We start from the raw sequence: 22,441 nt of genomic DNA on the forward strand, positions 1-22,441 counted from the left end.
CACAGCTGAGTGAAACACTAACAGGATAAGAATGGAGCTCGCTTCACCAGCGCAGAACTTAAACGTATTGGAGTCTTGTTGCTACGAAGCAAGCGAAATAGAAAGTCGCAACGCAAGAAGTGGATTCACCGGCGCTACGTTCGTTAATTCTTCATCGTGGCGCGATTTTTGAACGTATATAAACATAAATATCATAAAATAAGTCGCATTGTGATGTACAGTGAACCTAAATCGAACTTTTTAATTTTTTTAAATTTCCATGTGAAGTTGTGCTTCACTTGATTCACCTGAAAAGCCGCCTCTGACATAATTCAAAAGTAGTGTCTGTACTGTACTTTTATCTATTGAAAATTGAAGTTTATGTAGTCATATCAAGGCAAATTATATTAGGTAAAATGTTAATTGTTACAATAATTTATTCAAACTACAACCAATGTTAAAGAGGAACGAACAAAAATTTCGAATCTTATAAATTTTGATAAATAGTTTGGTTCTTGAAAAGGCCAGTTTCGTGGCCTATGTTACCTTAATAAATATATACTTATTTTTTAAGAATAACTGTAAGAATACATTTTTAACGATCTGGCATTTTTTCCGACCCCTTTCACAGGTTGGGCATAAAACCTTAAAAAAAAAAAAAAAACATATTTTACCTATTCCAAGAACCTGAAATGGTCTTTTTAAAAACCTAAAAATCCGGGCCCTACGCATTAATAAGTTACTTCGTTTTCCTGTAGTAATATTTCTCTTACAATTTTTTATTGAATTTCACTTTTCATTAACAATACTGAATGCTTTATAGCCGTGGGTCGGTAGTAGCCAAAGCTGCGCTTATGTTTAAACCTAAATCCTAAAGCGCAATGAAATGTTAAAGCGGTCGATCAAGTCTTTTTAGTAGTGGTGGTTGATTGATGTTTCAAAAAGTAAAAAGTTAAATTGGTAAATACGTAGTACATCACTTCTATTTTTTAGGAAATCCCTGTTGTATTTTTGGTCTACGGAAAATACTCGTCTTTATGAAAAACACACTCCCGCCACTCCGTTACAACAACGCATTATATTTTCCCTGGACCAAAGACACAATGCGGCATTGCTACAAAGTGACGCTGAAATGCTGTACATGTTAAATGAACTTAATGTGCGGTAACAGTAGAGTGTGTAATTGCGTGTGCAGATGGTACAGTATAGGGCCGCAACAAGCGAGCGGCACTTTGTTCTATTCCTGGCTAGGCAGGACTGCACCTTCGACAGGTAGGATAATGTATGTGATATATATTTGAAGATGTAGCGAGGCAAATCTCCACCGCTCTGATATCGGCCCAGTGCACAGAAGAAATGTCACAAGTCTAACTCCCTTCTTCCTGACGCGAGTCAAGGATTTTAAATGATACACATAAGAGCGTGTTGATTTTATATTTTACTTTATTTGTAGCTGATTATTATTTCATGTTTACATTGGGATTATGAAATTTGTGGTTACCTTGGAATAAGTTATATATTATTTGTGTTTTTCCAGCTTTTACCACATTGACGTGGATCACTGTCATACCCACAGAAAGCTTGTTTAGCCAGGTGTGATACTAACAAAGAGGTGAAAGACCTAGCGCAGTAGATGAGAAGTGATGTGAAGGATGAACTAGGGTTTAAAAGGAGTCGAGTTGTGGCCCTTTAAATTGGTACTCCGCCTGGAGAAACTTCCCAAACATACACTCATAAGTAAGGCCAGGGTTTATACACAAATTCTCCAAATGTGCATAATAAAGCAAGACATTTGCAAAAACAAGCAAAATCCAATTTAACTAAAATTTACTACTATTGCAAAAAATGAGAACAATATGCCAGGCATTTTGCACCAAGATCCAATATGTGTACTTCATTTCTTTGTTTACCTTACTTTATCTAGTTATAAAACACAGCCAACAGCTTTTGAAGCTTATCTGTTGTCATAATTTGCTTCTTACAAGGAGATTTTTCAATGCTAAAACTTATCGTTTAACATCACGTGAAGTTATTGACAAAATGTTTGTGTGCAAATTGTGATATTGTAAGATTCAGGTTCACGCACGCCACATTTTCTCGTTATTTTCTACGTTGAGCACAGTGCTGTAACCAAGGTATTTCGACAGTACCATGTCCAGTTTTGTCTTCAAGTGGTCCCTTGTGCGTGGGAAAGTTAACGTGTTCTGTTAGGATTCTACTACTTGGAATAATTTTCCAGGAGGCTTACGAACAGATTCACACAATCTGCACACATAATACAATATCACACACTCGACAATCAGACTGCTGCCTTGCCAACAGAGAAAAGATGGTTATTGGTTTTTAAGTCAGGTACATAGGGGTGTTTGGAAATGCTTCTTGTTGCGCAGTACTGCAGAGGAACAAAGACAGAGAGTAGTTGTTTGAGCTTCTCCATACCTACCCTTAATATAATATGCAAGGATGTTTCGCCATCGAGTAAAATTAACGAAAAAATAAAAACTGTATTATTTGCTTACAAACAATCCAAAATATAATATTTTTCCGAAGTATGCTAATTTGGGGCTTTCTGACAGAAAATCCTGAAAATTACTACACTGTATGCTCTACAGTCTTTTACATAGAAGAGCTCTTGAAATGTGCAAACATAGGGTAGAGTAGCATAAATCACACCGCTTCCTAAATGGCACCACTACTAGTTTAAAACAAGTTACTGTAGTAGTGTAGCATCTAGTGGTATTGTTACAATCTACCATATGAACGTCCACCATGTCACTTGATTTCTGCCACTTCTTTGTGCTAGCAACGTGGTGATAGAGTATTTAATATAATCGGTCAGGTGGATGTATATTTACCTAACATTTTGTAACTAAATAACGGATTTGTTTGCAAAGGAATCCATAATCTTAAGATGTTATTGGTTAAAACATGTGGTGATTATAGGCTAGAATGAAGAAAATAATAACTTATGACGTAGTTTCTTAATTCGCACCACTTTGTAGGTGCCTAATTCGCACTGTATGAGCAACTGTAGCAATTCTAGCCTTTCAAAAGAAGGCCAAAAAATTTTAACTGAACGAGGAATGCAACAGGTGGGTGCAATATCAAGTGGTGAAAAGGGCGTTAATACAACAAGTGTGTGTTGTACAAGTGCACCAGATATTTTGTGCCACCTATGAAAATTTTTAAACGTCGAACAGTGCATCCTACATTATCAGCTGGTTTCTTCCAGGATCGTTATTTGTTTGCTCTGATTGAGGTTACATCAACAGTGAACTATTTGTCGAAGAGCTCAAACATTTTATTTGCCACTCAAACCTGCCATAGAAAAAAGTGCTATCCATCTATACAAACCATTCCAAAAATGTAGAAGCTAGATTATCTCGGAAAAATGATGTGCTCCTATTTCAGCTTCCTCGTCATAATACTCAGAGGCCCACCCTTTAGATGTTTCTATCTTCAAACCATTTCAGACAGCTAAATCATGAAGCAGTTCTTAGGTGGCTTCGAGATAATCGTGGAGAAAAGGTGATGCAGTTTACAGTTTGAACTGCCTGGTGAAGCACATGGAAAATGTGTAACAATAAAAAACGCATTCAGAAAGTTTAAATGTTAGGTAATTTATGCTCTATTTTTTCAATTTCATTTGAAGATGCGTTACTCTCTTTTATTAATTTCAATAAACTTGTAATTTGCATTTATCACATTATTCATATTAAATATGGTTCAATATATTCAATATTAAAAGATTTTCTTCATCCTGTTCCCTGCAGTTAAAGAGGTGCGATTTAAGAAACCACAGGTGCTATTTAGGAAACTAACTGCCTAAATGGCACCATTGACAAATGTTTCGAAAATGTCATTCTACTTCAAAAATATTAAATCAAATTCAAGGATTCTTTTTTACATGAAAGGTAAATGTTCTGGGAATGTATTTCTGTAAAGGAATGCAGAAAATAAAAATTGTATTGTTCAATAAAAATTATAAATGCTAAAGTGGTGTGATATATGCAACCTTATCCTATGTACGTGTACAAAATGTTTTTGCATGACTAGCCTACGAATCCTCACTCTATTAATATGACATTCAATGAAAGCCAGTGAATACATGCTTAATGATCAAGTTCATTTTGCTATTTGCAGAAATACAGTTTATGAACTATGAAGCAGAAGAGGAACTCAGAGTTGAGAAGGAGGAGAAGAAGAAGGAGACGAAGGCAGAGGAGAAGAATAGGAAGAAAAAGTATGGTATTTTCCTTAACCTACTTTGTTGTTTGTGTCTGAGGCGTAAAAGTAGTGAATTCTAAGTGTATGAGATGTGGTAAGGTGTTGTGCGCGTATCCCACCAATATTCTCGTATTTTCCCTGATCTCCTCACGTTCCCCCTAGTCCTCCCGTAATCCCTTTCTTTGCCTTGTAATCCCTTTGTTCTCTTCGAATTCCTCATTTTCCCCTTACGTTTCCCTTTGTTCCTTATGTCTCCCATGTTCTACTAGTATCCTCCATATTCCCCTTGTATTTTCCCTATTATCCTTGCATTCCCCCTATTCTTCCCATAATCACATTCTTCTTCGAATTCGCCATGTTCTTTTGGAATTTCTCATGTTCTCCTTGCATTTCCCTTGTTCTCCTTGTATTTCCCATGTTCTCCTTGAATCTCCCGTGTTCTCGTATCTTTCGTATTCTCCTCGTATTTTCCTATTATCCTCGCATTCCACCTATTCTTCTCGTAAACCCCTTGTTCGCCTCATAATCCCCATGTTGTTTTCGAATTTCCCATGTTCTCCTTGTATTTCCCTTTTGTCCTGTGTTCTCCTCGAATTCTACTCGTATCCTCCCTATTCTCCTTGCATTGCCCCCATTCTTACCATAATCCCCTTGTTCGCCTCTAAATAATCCCCTTGTTCTCTTCGAATTCCTCACGTACTCTTCGAATTTTCCATGTTTTCATTATATTTCCTTGTTCTCCTTGTATCTCTCATGTTCTCCTTGTATTTCCCTTGTTCTCCTTGTATCTTCCGTGTTCTCCTCGTATCCCCATATTCTCTTCATATCCCCCGTATTCTCCTCATATCCTCCATATTTTGCTCACATTCCGCAGTCCCCATGTTCGCCTCGTAATCCCCTTAATCTCTTCGAATTTCGCATGTTCTTCTTGTATTTCCCTTGTTCTCCTTCTCTCTCCCGGTTCTCCTTGTATCTTCCGTTTTCCCCCTATAGGCTATTTTCTCTATTCTCCTCGCATTCCCCTATTCTTCCCATAATAACATTCTTCTCTTCGAATTTCCCATATTATTCTTGTATTTCCTTTCTTCTCCTTGTATCTCCCGTGTTCTCCTTGTATACCCCGTATTCTTCTCATATTTCCGTATTCTCCTCGTATTTTTCCTATTATCTTCGCATTCCCCCTGTTCTTCCCGTAATTCTCTTGTTCGCCTCATAATCACCATGTTCTCTTCGAATTCTCCTTATTCTCTTTGTATTCCTCTTGTTTTCCTTTTATTTAACTTGTTCTCCTTATATTTTACTTGTTCTCCTTTGCTCTCCCAGATTCCTCGTAATCTCCTCGAATTTTCACTATTCTCCTCGCATTCTCCCTATTCTTCCCGTAATCCTCTTGTTCGCCTCGTAATCACTATGTTCTCTTCGAATTTCCCTTCTTCTCCTTGTATACTTCGCACGAAAACATGACGACCTTCCCTCATACCCTTCACCAGGTAATTGCAGGCACGTGCAAGGGATAAACCCTTAGCCGAGTTGGCAATTCTTGAAGTCATTGTGATTTGCGAACGTTTTTCAAACTGTGTTCCGTGAAACCGCGATTTTCAGCGAGACTATATTATCTTTGTAAATATACCTTAATTTATAATTACTAAAACAAAATTGGTATAAAATGAACAAACTTATTTTAAAAACACTGTATATTTATATTTTCACTAACATGTTTTGCCTAAATAAACAAAGACATGCAGAATTATATCCTGTAATAAGTGTTAAATTCTCATGTTATTGAAGTTCCAGAATTTTATACTTAATTAAGGATGTTTCACTGGTAAAATTTTCGGAAACTGTGATCATTGAATAGCAATTTATATTCGGAATATGTATTATATGACTTCCTTGTGTTAAATTCTATTGTACCTTGTTTACATGTTTCGACCTTTTATGGGTCATCCTCAGAACTGGTCGTTGTTGGTCTTGGCGCCTCTTGTTTTGTTTCCTGTGAGGTTGTGTTCGTGTGGTGTAATGTAGCAATTTATAGTACAAGAGAGTAAAATTAGATTTTATCCGCTTCGCCTTAGGTGATAATTTCCACGAGTGCATAAAATCTGTTTACTCTAGTGTGCTATACAATATTTTATTCATTACTGACTGGTATGTAAATTTAATTTTAAATTGTAGTCTTTTCTTTGTAATGTATTGTTGGCGAAAAAGTTCATATATATTCATTTTAACTATCCTAATATGTTGTTGTCATGTAGAGAGTGATTTAAAAACATTTAATTCACTGCTGTAAGTTATAAAACTTTTAAGCACTGCTGTGAATAATGTCATTGTTTACGTTCCTAAGGACGGTGAAATAAAGACCAGTTTGGATACCAATCATGGATAAATGTATTCCTTTTACATCATTTTTTCATAACACGAAAATCATATTAAAGCACAAAAGAATATATTTGTTTCTCTGCCAGTTTAGTTGCTGATTCTATGCAAATTTTCTATAGGCCTAAGGATCATTATAAGATACGAAATAGGACTGAATTAATTAAGGGGGCATGTACACTTCTTATACCTTAAAATTCCGTTATGTAAAATATAGGCCTAATATAAAATTTAAATTTCTACACTAACTATTGAAGTTAATTCAGGCAAAACAACCTATATTAGTTTTTTTTTTAGTTTAACGACACTGTATCAATTACTAGGTTATTTAGTGTCGATGCGATTGGTGATAGCAAAATGGTATTTGGCGAGATGAGGCCGAGGATTCGCTATAAATTACCTGACATTCGCCTTACTGTTGAGAAAAACCTCAGAAAAACCCCAATCAGATAAATCAGCCAAAGAGGGAACTGAACCCACACTCGAGTGCAACTTCGGATCGGCAGTCAACTCAGCCAACTGAGCTACGCCAGTGGCTTTGTATTAGTTCTGAAGTTATGATTTTTAATGTAAAGTGCGGCATTGGCTATAATAGCTGTTGCGTGGAAAACGACATGAGCTTTTTTTTCTTCTTCGCACACTATATTCCTTAAAAAACCCTTTTCCTGGTAATTCCGAAAGTGCTGGATAGAATCGAATGAAATTTTTTCTGCATTCTTAAAGATAATGTAAAAATCGGGCCAGAATATTTCCGCAAGTTTATTTGCTGTTGGCGATATCTCTTTCGCGTACTGTTCACATATTGTTCGACGAAGTACATCACGCATAAAATCGTCTATCTTACCGAATTCTGTTTTAGTTTATTCCCTCTTTAGTTGGTGAAGCGTAATTCTTAATTTCTATGCCCCATATATATTTTTTTTACCAACTCCGCCGGTTGCGTCCGATGTTAAGTGATTAAGATTTGTACTTATCAAACTGCCTCAACTTTCGATTACTCTATGGATAGAATTTCTAACGTTAGACACAATTTTAACACTTTGTTTTTAATAGCTACGCTCCTCTGCAAATAAGATATTCTGTTTTCTTCGACGGTGTTATTTGTTCTTGTCGTGATCTTCAGGTGAATCAGGAGGCCTGACTGTGGATCATCTGCTCCAACACTCATTAATCATGGCCGGAATAAATTACACATATTGAAGTGCACAACGGTATAAAACAACACATCGATAAATGTCTAAAAAGACACTGAGAACGGGTGAAACCCAACAGGTAGAGGCAATGACTGCTAAATTTGGCAATGCTGGGATCTATTGTATTTCTGCCACCCAGCTAGGAGTTGAGTAGAGGATGGGGGTTTATGAGAGATTACCAATTCCAAGAAGAGAGGCCGTCATGTTTTCGAGGCAAGTATATTTCTCTTGTTCTCCTTGTATCTCTCGTGCTCTCCTCGTATTTTCCCTATTCTCCTCGCATTCCCCCCATTCTTTCCGTAGTCACCTTGTTCGCCTCATAATCCTCTTGTTCTCTTTTTTTTAGTTGGTTATTTAACGACGCTGTATCAACTACTACGTTATTTAGCGTCAATGAGATAGGTGATAGCGAGATGAGGCCGAGGATTCGCCATAGATCACCTGGCATTCACCTTACGTTTGGGGAAAACCTTGGAAAAAATCCAACCAGGTAATCAGGCCAAGGGGGGATCTAACCCACGCTCCAGCGCAACTTCAGACCAGCAGGCAAGCGCCTTAACCCCCTGATCCACTGCTGTGGCTCTCTTGTTCTCTTCGAATTTCCATGTTCTCCTTGTATTTCCCTTGTTCTCTTTACATCTCCCATGTTCTCCTCGTATCCTCCGTATTCTCCTCGTATTTTCCTATTCTCCTCGCATTCTCCATATTCTTCCCGTAATTCCCTTGTTCGCTTTGAATTCCCCATGTTCTCCTTGTATTTTTATTATTCTCCTTGTCTTTTCCTTGTTCTCCTTCTATTCCCCTGGTTCTACTTGTATTCCCTATGTTCTTCTTCTATTTCCCTTGTTCTCCTTGTATTCCCCTTGTTGTTCTTGGATTCCCTTTGTTTTCCTTGCATTTCCCAGGTTGTTCTTGTATCCCGGTTGCTTTCCTTTTACTCCATTTGTTCTCCCTATATTCTCCTCTTATACTTCTTGTATTTACATCGTCCTTCTGCTTGTATTCTCCTTTTTCTTCACTTATTGTCCTTTTGCCTCTGTATTCGCCTTGTTCTCTTTATATTCTCCTTGTTCGTTTCTCATTTTTCTTCTATACGTAAATATAAGCAGCTCAGTAAAACTATGCATCTGTCGATAGGTGTTCGCACCCAAATCTTATTTTACATCTTAAGATATATATATATATATATATATATATATATATATATATATATATACGCACCTGTTGATCTTTTGTGAACTACATAGGCTATTTACCAAGAAAATAATAATACGAGTATGTACTTAATGTAGGCCTTCTCGCTTTTATATCTTGAAAGAATTTAACCCCGCAATTATTTTCATAACGAGAGTTTTTTTTCTGTGGTGATAATTTTCGTACAATCTCGCATGCCACTTTCAAAATTACGTTTATTTGTATTGAATAAGGTATCAGATTTTCAAATAATGTCATATGCTTATCTATCATAGCGTAACAGCAGAACACAATATATCTTTTACCAAATTTTCTTGGGCGCGAAAATCAATTTAAGGTCATTGCAACAACAAGATAAAATAAAACTCTTTAATTATAACATATATTTATATAGATAATAATAATAATAATTATTATAGTACTATTATTATTATCATTATTATTATTATTATTATTATTATTATTATTATTATTATTATTTTGCAGTATTGATGTAAGATTGTTATAATATTTGTTATATTATTTAGTTGTAGGACATTGTGGACGGCAATATAATACAGTGAAGTAAATAATATAATTATTACTTTAACTTTCTCTTAATGTGAATCAGTGAAATAGGCAAACTGCAACACACACGGTGTCATATGCACACACGGTGTTGCAATAATTTCCGATTTCACTGAAGACTTCTTCTAAGACTTAAAAATATAATAATTATTTAAATGAAACTCACAGCTACGTATTTCACGACACAAGGAGATGTTCTTATTTCGGTTTTGCGTCCCTTCATACCATCACTTCACTTCGCGAACTATCTGCTAAACCTACGAAGTGGAATAAAAATGGTGGTTTGCAAAGATTTATTGCCTGCAGTACGATATCGTTAAATTCATTCTTTCTTCCTGAAATAGCAGAATGGTTTGACAAAACTCAAAGTATGAAGTACAGCTAAAATTATTCCTTTATTCACACAGGCCGAAAGCAACGTTTCTAAGTTGTGGTCGAGCTATGTATTAACTGGCGGTCAAAAATATTTTTAGTCAGTCTCAACGTATATCAATAACATCAAAATATTTAAATATGTACCGAGTATTTCTAAGAAAAGCTGGACATCATTTTCTGTTAAAACGAGTTAAGTTAAGAAATACATTATTTTTCATACTTGTCGAAAAAATTCGCCTGTAAAGTATTGTCACAGATGAACTAGACTTAACACTAAACATGCACATGACATTCACTTTAATTACCATCAGAGAGTAGTACCAAAATCGCAGTCGCTGCACTAAATTCATTGAGTGTCGATAAGAGAAATGAATTTGTGAAATAAGGATAACCGATATAACTAACAACTATGTAAACTCGAGGAAAGAAAAATGATCGGCTTAAGGAAATTTTCATGGTGGTCATGCACTAAGTTTTCCATCATACTGTCTTCACGATCCCGTTGACTATTTCCACCCACGCCTTTACAAACAATCTAACCCCATCCTGTCATGTCTTTCTACTTTAGACAGTGATATAGGATAACTCACTAAACTTCTTAATACAGGAATTCAGTGGTGGTTCGTGCCTAAAATAATAAGGGTTCACTATTTTTATGATATTACATGATTTTCCAACAATTTAAACAATATCCCATTTATGAAAAATTTAAAAAATACTACAGTACTTCAAAGTAGATAATTCCCTTAAAATGAGCTTAACGGGAATAATTGTGAGCAATTATCTTAGAAGGAACATAGCGATTTTTCCTTACTTGATCATTCTGTCTTTCAATATTCTGCCTGAAAGCTGAGGTAAGCTGTCGCCTAATTTCTGTTCTTCCAAGGACTGATAAATCTAGGCAAGCATTCTTATGATGAACTACCAACTAAATAATAGGAAGAGAAACCGAAGAAAATGAATGAAGAAAATGGAGAGAGGAAGAATAAACACGCAAAGAGATATTGCAGAAAAATATAAGAATAATCACAGAATTACTGAACAACAGAAATACAATACCCTACGATAGAAAAGAAATGTACAAAGAAGAGAAGATTATTTTATATCCATGGCTAAGAGATGATACATCGTATCTACAAAAATGGTTATTTAGTTGAATTGCATTATATTATTTACAATAATTACTTTATTATTATGTTTACAAAACTCGACAGTTAACTAATATTTTGTCCTTGAGTATAAGATCTTGCGAAGGAGAACCATATATAAAAAGTTTTTCTATTTTGAGAGAAACTAATTGAAAACCTTAATAATGATAACCCTCAAAATTGTGATCGACAGTTTTTTCGTTGTTAACATGCTCCAAGTCACATTATATTATTGGTTAAATAATTATGTAAATATGTTAACAAATTATTGGAATATGCTGCTTGAAAAGTATGAAAATCCTCTTCTATTTACAGTAAAAATTAAAATGTATACAATTTATATATGTGGGTTATCATTATTTACCCCCGAATTCTTCAAGCAATTTTTTTATTCACCTGCAAATTCACAGATACGAAATTTGAAAGGCATGTTGGTCCGACAAGTTAACAAATTTAAAGAAACAAATATCAAAAGTCCTTCAATAACTGTCTATTCAAAAATACAAAATATTACATAGGTTACATGAACATATTCTGACTAGCGCTTTCGCTATTATAATAGCATCTTCAGGTCAGACTTTTGTGATGTTATGCTTTTCATATAAAGACATGGATGGACAAGTAACGTCGAAAAGTGTTAAAGTACATGACGTGAAAATATAAAAATACAATGATAAGAAAAGTAAAAAAGACTTATGAACAGTCTGATATATATATATATATATATATATATATATATATATATATATATGGCAGTAAAACCTTCATGAGGTCTCAAAAATTAATACATAAAAGTATTTGACATGTGTGCAGGTAATAGATCACAATTTGTTAAAAAATTAAGGTCTGCAAGATATATATGCAGCTTAAAATAGCGACACAGACAATAAAAAGAATAACAAATTATAACTGATCCAAAGCAATATTTTAATTTGTTATTCTTTTTATTGTCTGTGTCGCTATTTTAAGCTGCATATATATCTTGCAGACCTTAATTTTTTAACAAATTGTGATCTATTACCTGCACACATGTCAAATACTTTTATGTATTAATTTTTGAGACCTCATGAAGGTTTTACTGCCATATATATATATATATATATATATATATATATCAGACTGTTCATAAGTCTTTTTACTTTTCTTATCATTGTATTTTTATATTTTCACGTCATGTACTTTAACACTTTTCGACGTTACTTGTCCATCCATGTCTTTATATGAAAAGCATAACATCACAAAAGTCTGATCTGAAGATGCTATTATAATAGCGAAAGCGCTAGTCAGAATATGTTCATGTAACCTATGTAATATTTTGTATTTTTGAATAGACAGTTATTGAAGGACTTTTGATATTTGTTTCTTCACAGATACGAGGTATTACTTCTTAGTCATCGATGTTATGTCAACTGAATGTTAAGATACTACCTAATTCTTACTAGTGACAAATGGAAGTAAAGAACAACTTATATAGAAACAAAGAAATGTAACTAAGAATGTGATATATGTGATTAGTATAATATTATTAATTGTTATGTATTGGACTACAAGAACATCTTCATGGAGCCTTTCAAAGCCTCAGATAAAGAGTTCTAAAATGGAACGTTAATATAAATACAAGACTGACATTGTTTCACTCGAAACATTCTGAAGACATTAACAGAAAATTATACATGGGTAAATAACAATGAAGAGTCCTTGTCCACAAGGTAGGCAGGTTGGGATGGGCAGGGCGGAACTCAACATGCAGCTACCTCCTCGTGGTGAGTATGGCGGTATGGAAGCATGTTTCCACGTGGATGTGCAGTATGTGTTTCATGGTACCAAGTCATTATTTTTTGTTCAGTGGTATTGTTGAATTGAATTTTAAGTAATATTATTTCATTGTGTTGGTGAATGTAATGTTACGTAAGTATTTTTAAATGTGTTGGCGAATTTAATCTTCCACAAGGTAACCAACGATACTGGCAGAGAGCATGATCTCTGTTTTATATAGGTCTAAATATTGTAGCTTTTATTAATCATCATGCAATGACATTTAGTTATTTTTTATATTCTTGTAGTAGAAGACCTCAAGTAAATAACTGGTTAGAAACTAATGCCATTCAGTGTCTTGTAATAATAATTTACGACATGGGTTTTAGGACGATAAAAATATTACATTATTAACGAAGTCTTATTTATGTTATTTTATTGCAGAAGCTTAATTGTTGCATACCGTTCTGTACAAATGAAAGGAGAAAAACGACAGGGATAAGCTTTCATGAATTCCCTGTAAATGAAGATATGAGAACCAAATGGTTAAACACAATTTCCAGAGACAAGTTTGTACCTAATTCATATTCAAGTTCGTCCTAAGTCTGTAGCTAACATTTCACTATAAATGATTATACACCGAATTTGAAAAGGAAAGTCCTAAAAGGAGGTAGTGTTCCAAGTAAATTCCCTAATTATCCTGCACATGAAGTACCACAAGTTTTAAAAAACCAAGGCGCCGTATAGTGCGGCATAATTTGGAAAGAAAATACTAAGAAACGTAAAAGGAGCAATAGCCCGCAAGAGGAAGAAGGTTTTATAGCTTATATGACGGTATATAAATCTAGTGATGTTCATATAGATGAGGATTTTGATTCTAAATTAAAAAGTCTAGGAAAGGAAAACAGAGCTTTGAAAACTAAGATTTGGTGTCTGAATTACAAACTTGCTCGCGTCGACCAAAATTTAAGAAAATTATCAGACTGGGAAGAGTATTTAGAAAATAACGAATACCATAGGAATCTAGAGAGTATTCTGTCAGAAGAAAACCACTCTAAAAAAAAGATTTTGCTACTTGATATAATTGTAAATTATAATAAAAAAAAACCAGAGTTTCGTCTTTATTTGGAAAGCATAAAAAGGGAGAGTCAGAAATCTGAAAAAAAAAACAATTTCTAACAAATGAAACTTTCGAAGAACTGACCCATACAACAGCTTCCACTGTAAAGTGTGTACGCTATTTGTTAAATGGTGGGTTTCATTTTGTCCTGACAAGATCTTTTAATCCAGATCCCATAGAATTATTTTTCAGTGGCTTACATCAGACGTAGGTGGCAACGATCTGCTAGATTGCAGAGCAGTGACTTTTAGTATGAACAAGATTTTGAAAACTGGCTTAATTTCTACAGTATACCCAGTGGCAGCTCGTGAACTTAGTAAACTAGCGTGCTACAAAAATAATTATTATTGACTTATCCATCAAAGGCGAAAGTTAAAATCCATTCTCCACCTTTCTTTGCTGGCAAACTTCTCTATCACTTTGGTATTGAAATCTCCCATATTATTAATAAGTTTTTTCTCTATTGAAAGCATAGCAAGAGCTGTTAACCGTTCTTGGTGCATAGAATTTCTGACAAAATTCTTAATCCTGTTTAAAGTTGAAAAACATCTTTCGGGTTCGGCTGTTGTCATGGGTATTGTCACTATTATTTTAAGGAGGGTTGTAATTTCACTAAATGAATTCTGAAGATTGCTATTATAAATAAGCTGAAGAAGAGGGACGGCACCATCAATATTCTTAAAGTCTGGTCTTTCATATAGCACAGAGAGTTCGGTGTGTAGTATTTCCTTGTTTAACATAGGGTAGTTCTCTACTGTCAGATTAAGGATATTTTGAGGAAATTTCTTAGAAAATTCTTCGAAGTTCGCAGAATCCAGAAGTTTTGCTGCATTAAGATGACTTGTTTTCTCAAAACGATCGCGTGTTTCTGTAGTAATGCGATCACAGACTTCCTTTGCATCCAGTACATGGCATGATTCGATTCGTCGACGCTTGCTTTCACTATCCGTTCCTCCCGTCATGATGTCATTCACTTCATTTCGAACACGTTCAACTGCAGTGATACAATTTTTTACATTATGTTTTACTTTTATGGTGTCGATTTGCCTAGACTGAATTTGGCTGTAGAGAATATCGACATGGTACATAACTTTATGGAAGAACTGCAACCAGAACAGAAATTCACTATCTTCTAAATTACGGCGAAGAGCTTGGGCTTCATGAGCTGTGTTCTTGGAATAGGATTTTTCTAGCTCAGAAAAACACTCTTTCAGTGGTTCCAAATTCTCATACACAGAATTGACGGTTCTCGACTTGAAATTCCATCAAGTAGCCGAACTACCTCGTATGCGTCGCGATGTCACATTTTCTAATGCAGCTACACGTGGCAACCGTGAGAAAAAAGCTGGGAATGCAGAGACATTGCAAAAAAATATTCTTGCCGACTGGTTTTGTGACGCAGCTCTTTCCATTATCAAGTTGAATTGGTGAGCGTAACAGTGGACATAATGTGCCAAAGGAAAATGTTCTTTTATTTTGGACTGCACCCCATTAACTGAACCCCGCATAACTGATGCTCCATCATATGTCTGAGCAATTATTTTATTACGAGCGGCATCAGTGTCAAAAACTTGCAATTCCTTAAGGATGCATTCAGAAATTTCTGTGGCTCCTTGACCTTCAGGATTGAAAAAACCCCGAAATCGCTCGTATACTTTTCCTTCGAGTTCGTATCTGAACACTAAAACTGTTTGTAAATGCTCAGAAACGTCTGTAGTGTCATCTGCCATGAGAGCTATGAAGTCAGATTGATGCAGTTCTTTCATGATTTTGACATGACACACTTCTAACATGCATTCCAACAGCTCATTCTGAATAATTTTAGAGGTGCCTTTAAATACAGTACTGCTCTCCTTGTGTTCCTTCACAGCACTGTCAATGCTACTGACTAAGTCAACAAGACCACGAAATATTCCCGGATTTTCGGAACTTTCTGTTTCATCGTGGCTGCGCAATGCCAGTTCAAAAACAACACAGAATTTTATGCAATCTATAATTCTGGATAAAATATATCTATTTCTTTCTACTTGTTGATTATGCTTCTCTATGGATTCCTGGTATGCGAAACTAAGCCTAACTGCAATGTTTACTCTGCCTAGGGCACTGAGATTGACGGCATTATTAATGTGCTTCTTACTCTGTGAATGTTTCTTAGCACATTCATACAAGTGTCCAAGATCCTTCACGCCACCCTTCGTCCAGGAATCAGTACTCCCAAACAATAAGCAAGGGAAACAAAATAAAGCATTTCGAATTTCACATCCACACAACCATTCATATCGTTCATATACTTCTCTTTTAAATTGTGTATTATAAGAACGAGATTTACTACCCTTAGCTTGTTGAACACTGGTTAAGTACGGCGTGGGTCTACCTAAATTCTTAACTTCAACCCTCTCCTCTAACGTTCTAGAAGAGAACGGTTTCTTTAATAAAGAATCAACGGAATTCGTATCAAATATTCGCACGTTGAGCAGCTCTCACTAATGCTTTTACACAGATTTAATATTTCACATTACACATTCACTAATTTACCAGATTGTTCTGTAACAGTCACTAATTACAATAACGAAATCACACTGTTTCCCAACACCTGATTATCTGCTGTACTAACACTACTAACCGCGCTACTCTTCAAAGAGCACGCCAGAGTACGGTTCTCACATGTAGCAGCAGTTGGCTGGGGATTAAAGACGTGAGGGGAAACGCAGTGTTAAAACAACATTCTCCACGTGCTCAGTTTTAGTTAGCACGTAGTTAGTTACTAGCTATGTGTGCAGAATGCGCTAATGTGCAGCCGAAAACAACATCACAGTGTATAAAATGGCAGGCCGGCTTCGCTGGCCCACTATATCGTTTACAAAAGAATGAGGGCCATTTAAACTGAAGTACAGTTTTCGAAAACGAAAGTAATTTTATGATTGAATTATTTAGCAGATTTTAGAAGTGTGCTACAGCACGGTAGCATGTATTGAGGAACCGCCGCTGAGTATACCATTATCAACAAATCTTGATGTACAAAATAGGTCACTCTCTGGATGGAATAGTGAGTTTTCCCAAGACCACAGCGACTGAGGAAAACAGTAGCGCATCAAGTACACTGCCTAATCATGTGGTAAAAATTCAGACTGGCTTGGAAGAAACCCAACGTGAGTTGTAACATTTAGTTTCTGAAATGAAAATTGTGTTAATTTTTTATGCAATTATCATTTTATTCTTTAAAATTATTACAACTGCAACTCTAATACGTGTAGTTTTATGTCTATCTAATTTCACCATGCAATTTTCATCAAGCTAGAAAAAATATAACTTTTTATTTATTTGCAGATCCCAACATAGACAGCATCAGGCTTTCTTCAATAGTCTGTGTTGGCGGATACGTGCTAAAGAAACTATAAGCTGATGTGAAGTGCAATTTATGCAGAAATATAATTGCTACATCTTCCTGCAGTTCAGTTCTTATGGATTTAATATACAAGTGTGATGTTAGTGGAAACAATTTATATTATACCACACTTTCTTTTGTACATGTGTTAGCTTTTATTTCAGAATTTGTTGAGAATGCTGTGAGTACTTGCCCTCGTATGGTGTGAGGAAACAATAACAATCGTATTTAATACCAGAGCTAAATAGAATTCTTACAGCTGCATGTGAACACTGTGAATTGCAATATCATTCAACAATTCTAGCAAGCGGTGTATGTAAATACTTTTTGCCTACAGTGTTAAAACTTGTGGCATTTGTTCAAACTGAGACGTTTGAAAGACCAAATATATAAACTCAAAACCTCTTCGTCGCAAGGTGTTACGTTTATAGCAGCAGAACGCGAGGAGGAATAGTTGGTGATCAGCGCCACAGCGGAGAAAAAGGAAACTACGTACTACAACATACAGAGGTATGTATTGCCAAGGCTGGAAATATTCTGTCCTGGGTCCGTCTCAAAGAGCAAAGAACTATTCACTCTCTAACGTTACTCTACAAATATTCTTCTGAACTCAACACTAGCTACAGACCGTTTATTTAGTCCTGACACCTCAGCGACTCGAAAGAGGAGAAGTAATAGGAGTAGTGGGGAGAGCTCCGTAGTAGAGATAATTGCAAGCGGTCGAATGCAATACAGCTTAACTGTACTATAGACATACTGCTCTACTGCACGTATGTCATTCTATCGCTCCGAAGGCAAGAAAAGTGACTAATCCAAACATCCCTTGGCGTAACTAAATGGACTCACCTGACACAGGCGCACATCTCCGGCGACTGTCAGGACTAAATAATCGTACTGTACTTAGTTTTTCGTTTTCAACATTTGTCCTTAGCATGAAATAGATACTCGTTCACAACACCATATCATACTCTCCATTCCTAAACAAAGAAACATTCTTCTACTCTTCACCTTTCACTGTCTCTGCAGCTCATCTCTGGAACTCTCTGCGACAGCATGTCAGAGATGGTCGGACATTATCTAGTTTCAAAAATAAATCAAAATTGTACTTTTTGAATTCACATTCCCTTCAATTACTAGTTCTTTTCTCTGCGATGTTTTTCTAAAAATTAAATTTTATTTATTCTTCTTCCTTGTTTCATTTATTCATTCATTCATTCATTCATTCATTCATTCATTCATTCACTCATTCATTCATTCATTCATTCATTCATTTTCTCTTGATCACTAGATGAATTCATTATCATAGCCTTTATTGCATTACAATTGTTGTATTCTTCCTTATGTTTTCCTATTAACTATTTGTACTGAGTTGTTTTTATTATATTCCAATCTTTAGATCTGTATTTTACTTTCTTTTTTCTATTATTGTATTATTTTCATATTGTTTAGTGTTGGTTTTGTTATGCTATTACTTCTTGCAAATGGGAAATGCGTGTTATTATTCGGTTGAGAAGCTCTTATCATCCAGTCTGCTGTCCAAAAATCTGAAAGTTAGAATTTATAAAACAGTTATATTACCGGTTCTTCTGTATGGTTGTGAAACTTGGACTCTCACTCTGAGAGAGGAACATAGGTTCAGGGTGTTTGAGAATAAGGTGCTAAGGAAAATATTTGGGGCTAAGCGGGATGAAGTTACAGGAGAATGGAGAAAGTTACACAACACAGAACTGCACGCATTGTATTCTTCACCTGACATAATTAGGAACATAAAATCGAGACGTTTGAGATGGGCAGGGCATGTAGCACGTATGGGCGAATCCAGAAATGCATATAGAGTGTTAGTTGGGAGACCGGAGGGAAAAAGACCTTTAGGGAGGCCGAGACGTAGATGGGAGGATAATATTAAAATGGATTTGAGGGAGGTGGGGTATGATGATAGAGACTGGATTAATCTTGCACAGGATAGGGACCGCTGGCGGGCTTATGTGAGGGCGGCAATGAACCTTCGGGTTCCTTAAAAGCCATTTGTAAGTAAGTAAGTAAGTATTACTTCTTGCAATATGTTAGTATTCTGTTCTTTAATATTTTGTTAAATTTTACTGCTTCTAATTTTTATTATAAACAAATCAGCGTCACTTTAATTCGAAACATACATTCTCACCGAACCTTCCAATATTTTACAAAAATACATAGGCCTATTATTTGTCACATTTCTAATGAAAATAAAGTTGCAATTTATACTTTGTTTTTTGCACTAACATTCGAGAGATATATGTAAATACAATAACTTTAGTAAGTATCCAAATCGTAGAATGAAAGTTCATATTCTGAATTACTGATAATCACAAAATTAAGAATTTATTTTGAATAATGCATAGTAAGTTTTCAATTGGTACATGTAAATAAATTAATATGCATTTGTATTACTGTTGTTGTTTAGTAAACTGTACGAAGACAGGTCTGGACCTCATAAGTGGTACCAAGAAGGAACCAATTATGACATAACTACGGCAGGAGATAATGGGGTAGGGTGGCCAGATCATATCCCCCTGCATTGCATACATCACCGATTAGTTATATATTACACTAATCAGACTTCAGATGCATACAAACAATTGTTCTTCCTCTGACGTATCAATGCCCAGTATTTTTTATTTACACAAATCATCATTTCAAGTGATGTAAATGTTAACATATATTTACATTAGCCGTCCTCTGAGGTGTAGCTGTTACCAAGATTCGTGGCCGAGGCAGTGGATTTTAAAAGGTGACACAATCGTAATAACTTCTTCTAGAAGGAAAGAAAACGCGAAGGATGTATAATAGTAGCTCGTAAACGAACCCTGTCATTTTCCACTCTCACAGAAATTTGAAAGCTGCATAACGACTGATACCAGAAGCCTCAATTCACATGAGCTTCTCCCACTCTTCACCTCTCAATGTATCCATTTATAATACAAATTCCTTTAGTGGTTGCCTCAGACTTAACAATATTGTGTTTCTCACACTTAACAATATTGTGGTTATGTCAAAAGTTTTTCATCCTATAATAATGAGATGCTGTTTACTAAGGTTCGTGACTATCTGGCTTGTCTTGGTGAGAGGGGTCTTTCTTGTGACTTTGGGAAAAATTTGCAAAGAAAATAGATGTAATTTTGCTGATAAAGTTCACTTCCTCGAACCGTAGTGTCTATGGCATTGTGGGTAGCTTATTTCAAAGCTTGGAATACAGAGCCACTTGGTAATGTCCATAAATTACGTGCGTATTATTTTATATTCGCTACTTGAATGCCTATGAAATGAGGCTACAAAAAAATCCAAATATAGAAATCGCACAAAAGAAATTGGCAGAATTAGAATGTACCAGTTATAACCTATATTTTAATAAGGTTATGATACAAGGTATTATATAATATTTATGTACTTATGAATGTGCAACAGATTTTGTTTAAGGACATATTCAATTTATACAACTTGATGTTCTCTAGCAGTCAACATGAACGGAAGTACAGAAACATTAGTGTCGCCATAAATCACATAATTAAATCTCTGTATCTTCTATACCACTATTCCAATTTGTTGTAACGGACCATTCATCACTCTTCTCCTAAGATCAACCTTCCATGCAATGTCTTTATAGTATTGTTGCAGATAACTTATTCTATCAGCCACTAACTTTTAAATCCTAGTCATAACATCAAAAAATCCTCTCCCGATGCAGTAAGAATCTGAAACTTTCACTTGTAGAGTATATTGTCTCACTACACACCCGATGCAGAGAAGTTGTCGGCACATCAGGCGTTTAGACTAATATTTCTTCGTCCAGATTTATGTTAAAATATTGTGTGAAAGAAGAGATCTTTGACCATCTCTGTGCTGTATGGTTAGCATGCTGGTCTCTTACGCAGAGAATCCGGGTTGAATTTCCTGGTTGAGGCTTTTCAGAGTTCTCCCTCAATCGTAAGGGAAATGCCATTATATTGAGGCCACAACATCCCTGAATATCACTGGTTTCACTATTCACCAAAATCATATTCATAACAAATCAATGATACATCTACAGACGCCATCTAGTTCATAACAATAGAACCAGTCTCAACAATAGTACACAGGCCCACAGATTTCATCCAAAAGATTAACTCGCGATTTGATCAGAGATGCTAAAGCGAGTAAAAATAACAGCAGAAAAAAAGACATCTTTAATCCAATTCACTGGTTTATTTCTATTATATCACTTTTACCATTGAAAATGTTAACTACTGTTTCATTGTTTTAGTAAAGGCCCTATATAACATTAATTGATATGGGATCCCACGATTTATTGCTATTTTCCACAATATATAGGGGGTGTCAAAAATGTATACACTCTTTCCATGACTACAAAGTTAAGAATTATAATACAGAAAAGTTACAAATTTAAAAATAATATGAACCAATGTAGAAACCAATCATTTATTGAAAGTGTTCAAATTGTTGGCCATTGTTGTCCAGGCACAGCTGATAACGCTGACCGATGGAATCCAAAATGTTCCTAATCATTTCGATTGGTATTTGGGCATACTCTCTTTCAAAGGCTGCTCTCAACTCATTGATTGTAGCTGGTTTTGTGCTATAAACATTATGCTTGACATGTCCTCACAGAAAAAAAATCCATCAGAGTCAAATCCGGTAAGTGAGGGGAGTACTCGGTACTACCTCTTCGTCTTATCCATCTGTTCTAAAGGCCCTCACGTAGCGTGGAAGTGGGGAGGTGCCCCATCCTGCTGGAAGTACCATTCTTCATTCCTAAATATCTCTTCGATCCATGGCATGACGGATTCCTTTAGCAAGTTGAGGTAAATTGCACCTGTCACGGTACCATAAAAAAGAAAGGTCCAATTAAACCAATGCTCACAAACCACACCACACTGTAACTCCTTGTAAGTTCACATGGTAATCCAATGCCACATGGGGATTGTTTGCTGCCCAGTAGGTGCAATTATGACAATTAATTGAGCCATTTAACTTAAACGTGGCCTCATCACTCCAAATAATCTTGTATGGAAATTGATGGTTCTACTCACATTTTACTTGGTACCACTCACAAAATTCAATTCTCTGGTCATGCTCATCTTCATTGAGA

General features: G+C 35.5%; 1 protein-coding gene across 8 annotated transcripts in view; it reads left to right on the top strand.

The window, feature by feature from the left end:
* Window positions 1-22,441, top strand: part of LOC138705152 (uncharacterized) — a 95,898-nt gene that overhangs the window by 18,412 nt on the left and 55,045 nt on the right. For 5 of the 8 annotated variants that reach the window (XM_069833815.1, XM_069833811.1, XM_069833812.1 and 2 more), the window contains 3 exons: window positions 4,123-4,222; window positions 8,122-8,265; window positions 17,262-17,829. In XM_069833815.1, coding sequence (XP_069689916.1) covers window positions 4,123-4,222; window positions 8,122-8,265; window positions 17,262-17,337 — 320 coding nt within the window. In that variant the 3' untranslated portion in view covers window positions 17,338-17,829. Of the gene's footprint in view, window positions 1-4,122; window positions 4,223-7,705; window positions 8,034-8,121; window positions 8,266-17,261; window positions 17,830-22,441 lie in introns of those variants that run through there. The other 3 variants (XM_069833819.1, XM_069833818.1, XM_069833817.1) reach the window with 3 other exon arrangements.

Source organism: Periplaneta americana, chromosome 8, assembly GCF_040183065.1.
Source record: "Periplaneta americana isolate PAMFEO1 chromosome 8, P.americana_PAMFEO1_priV1, whole genome shotgun sequence".
NCBI lineage: Eukaryota > Metazoa > Arthropoda > Insecta > Blattodea > Blattidae > Periplaneta > Periplaneta americana.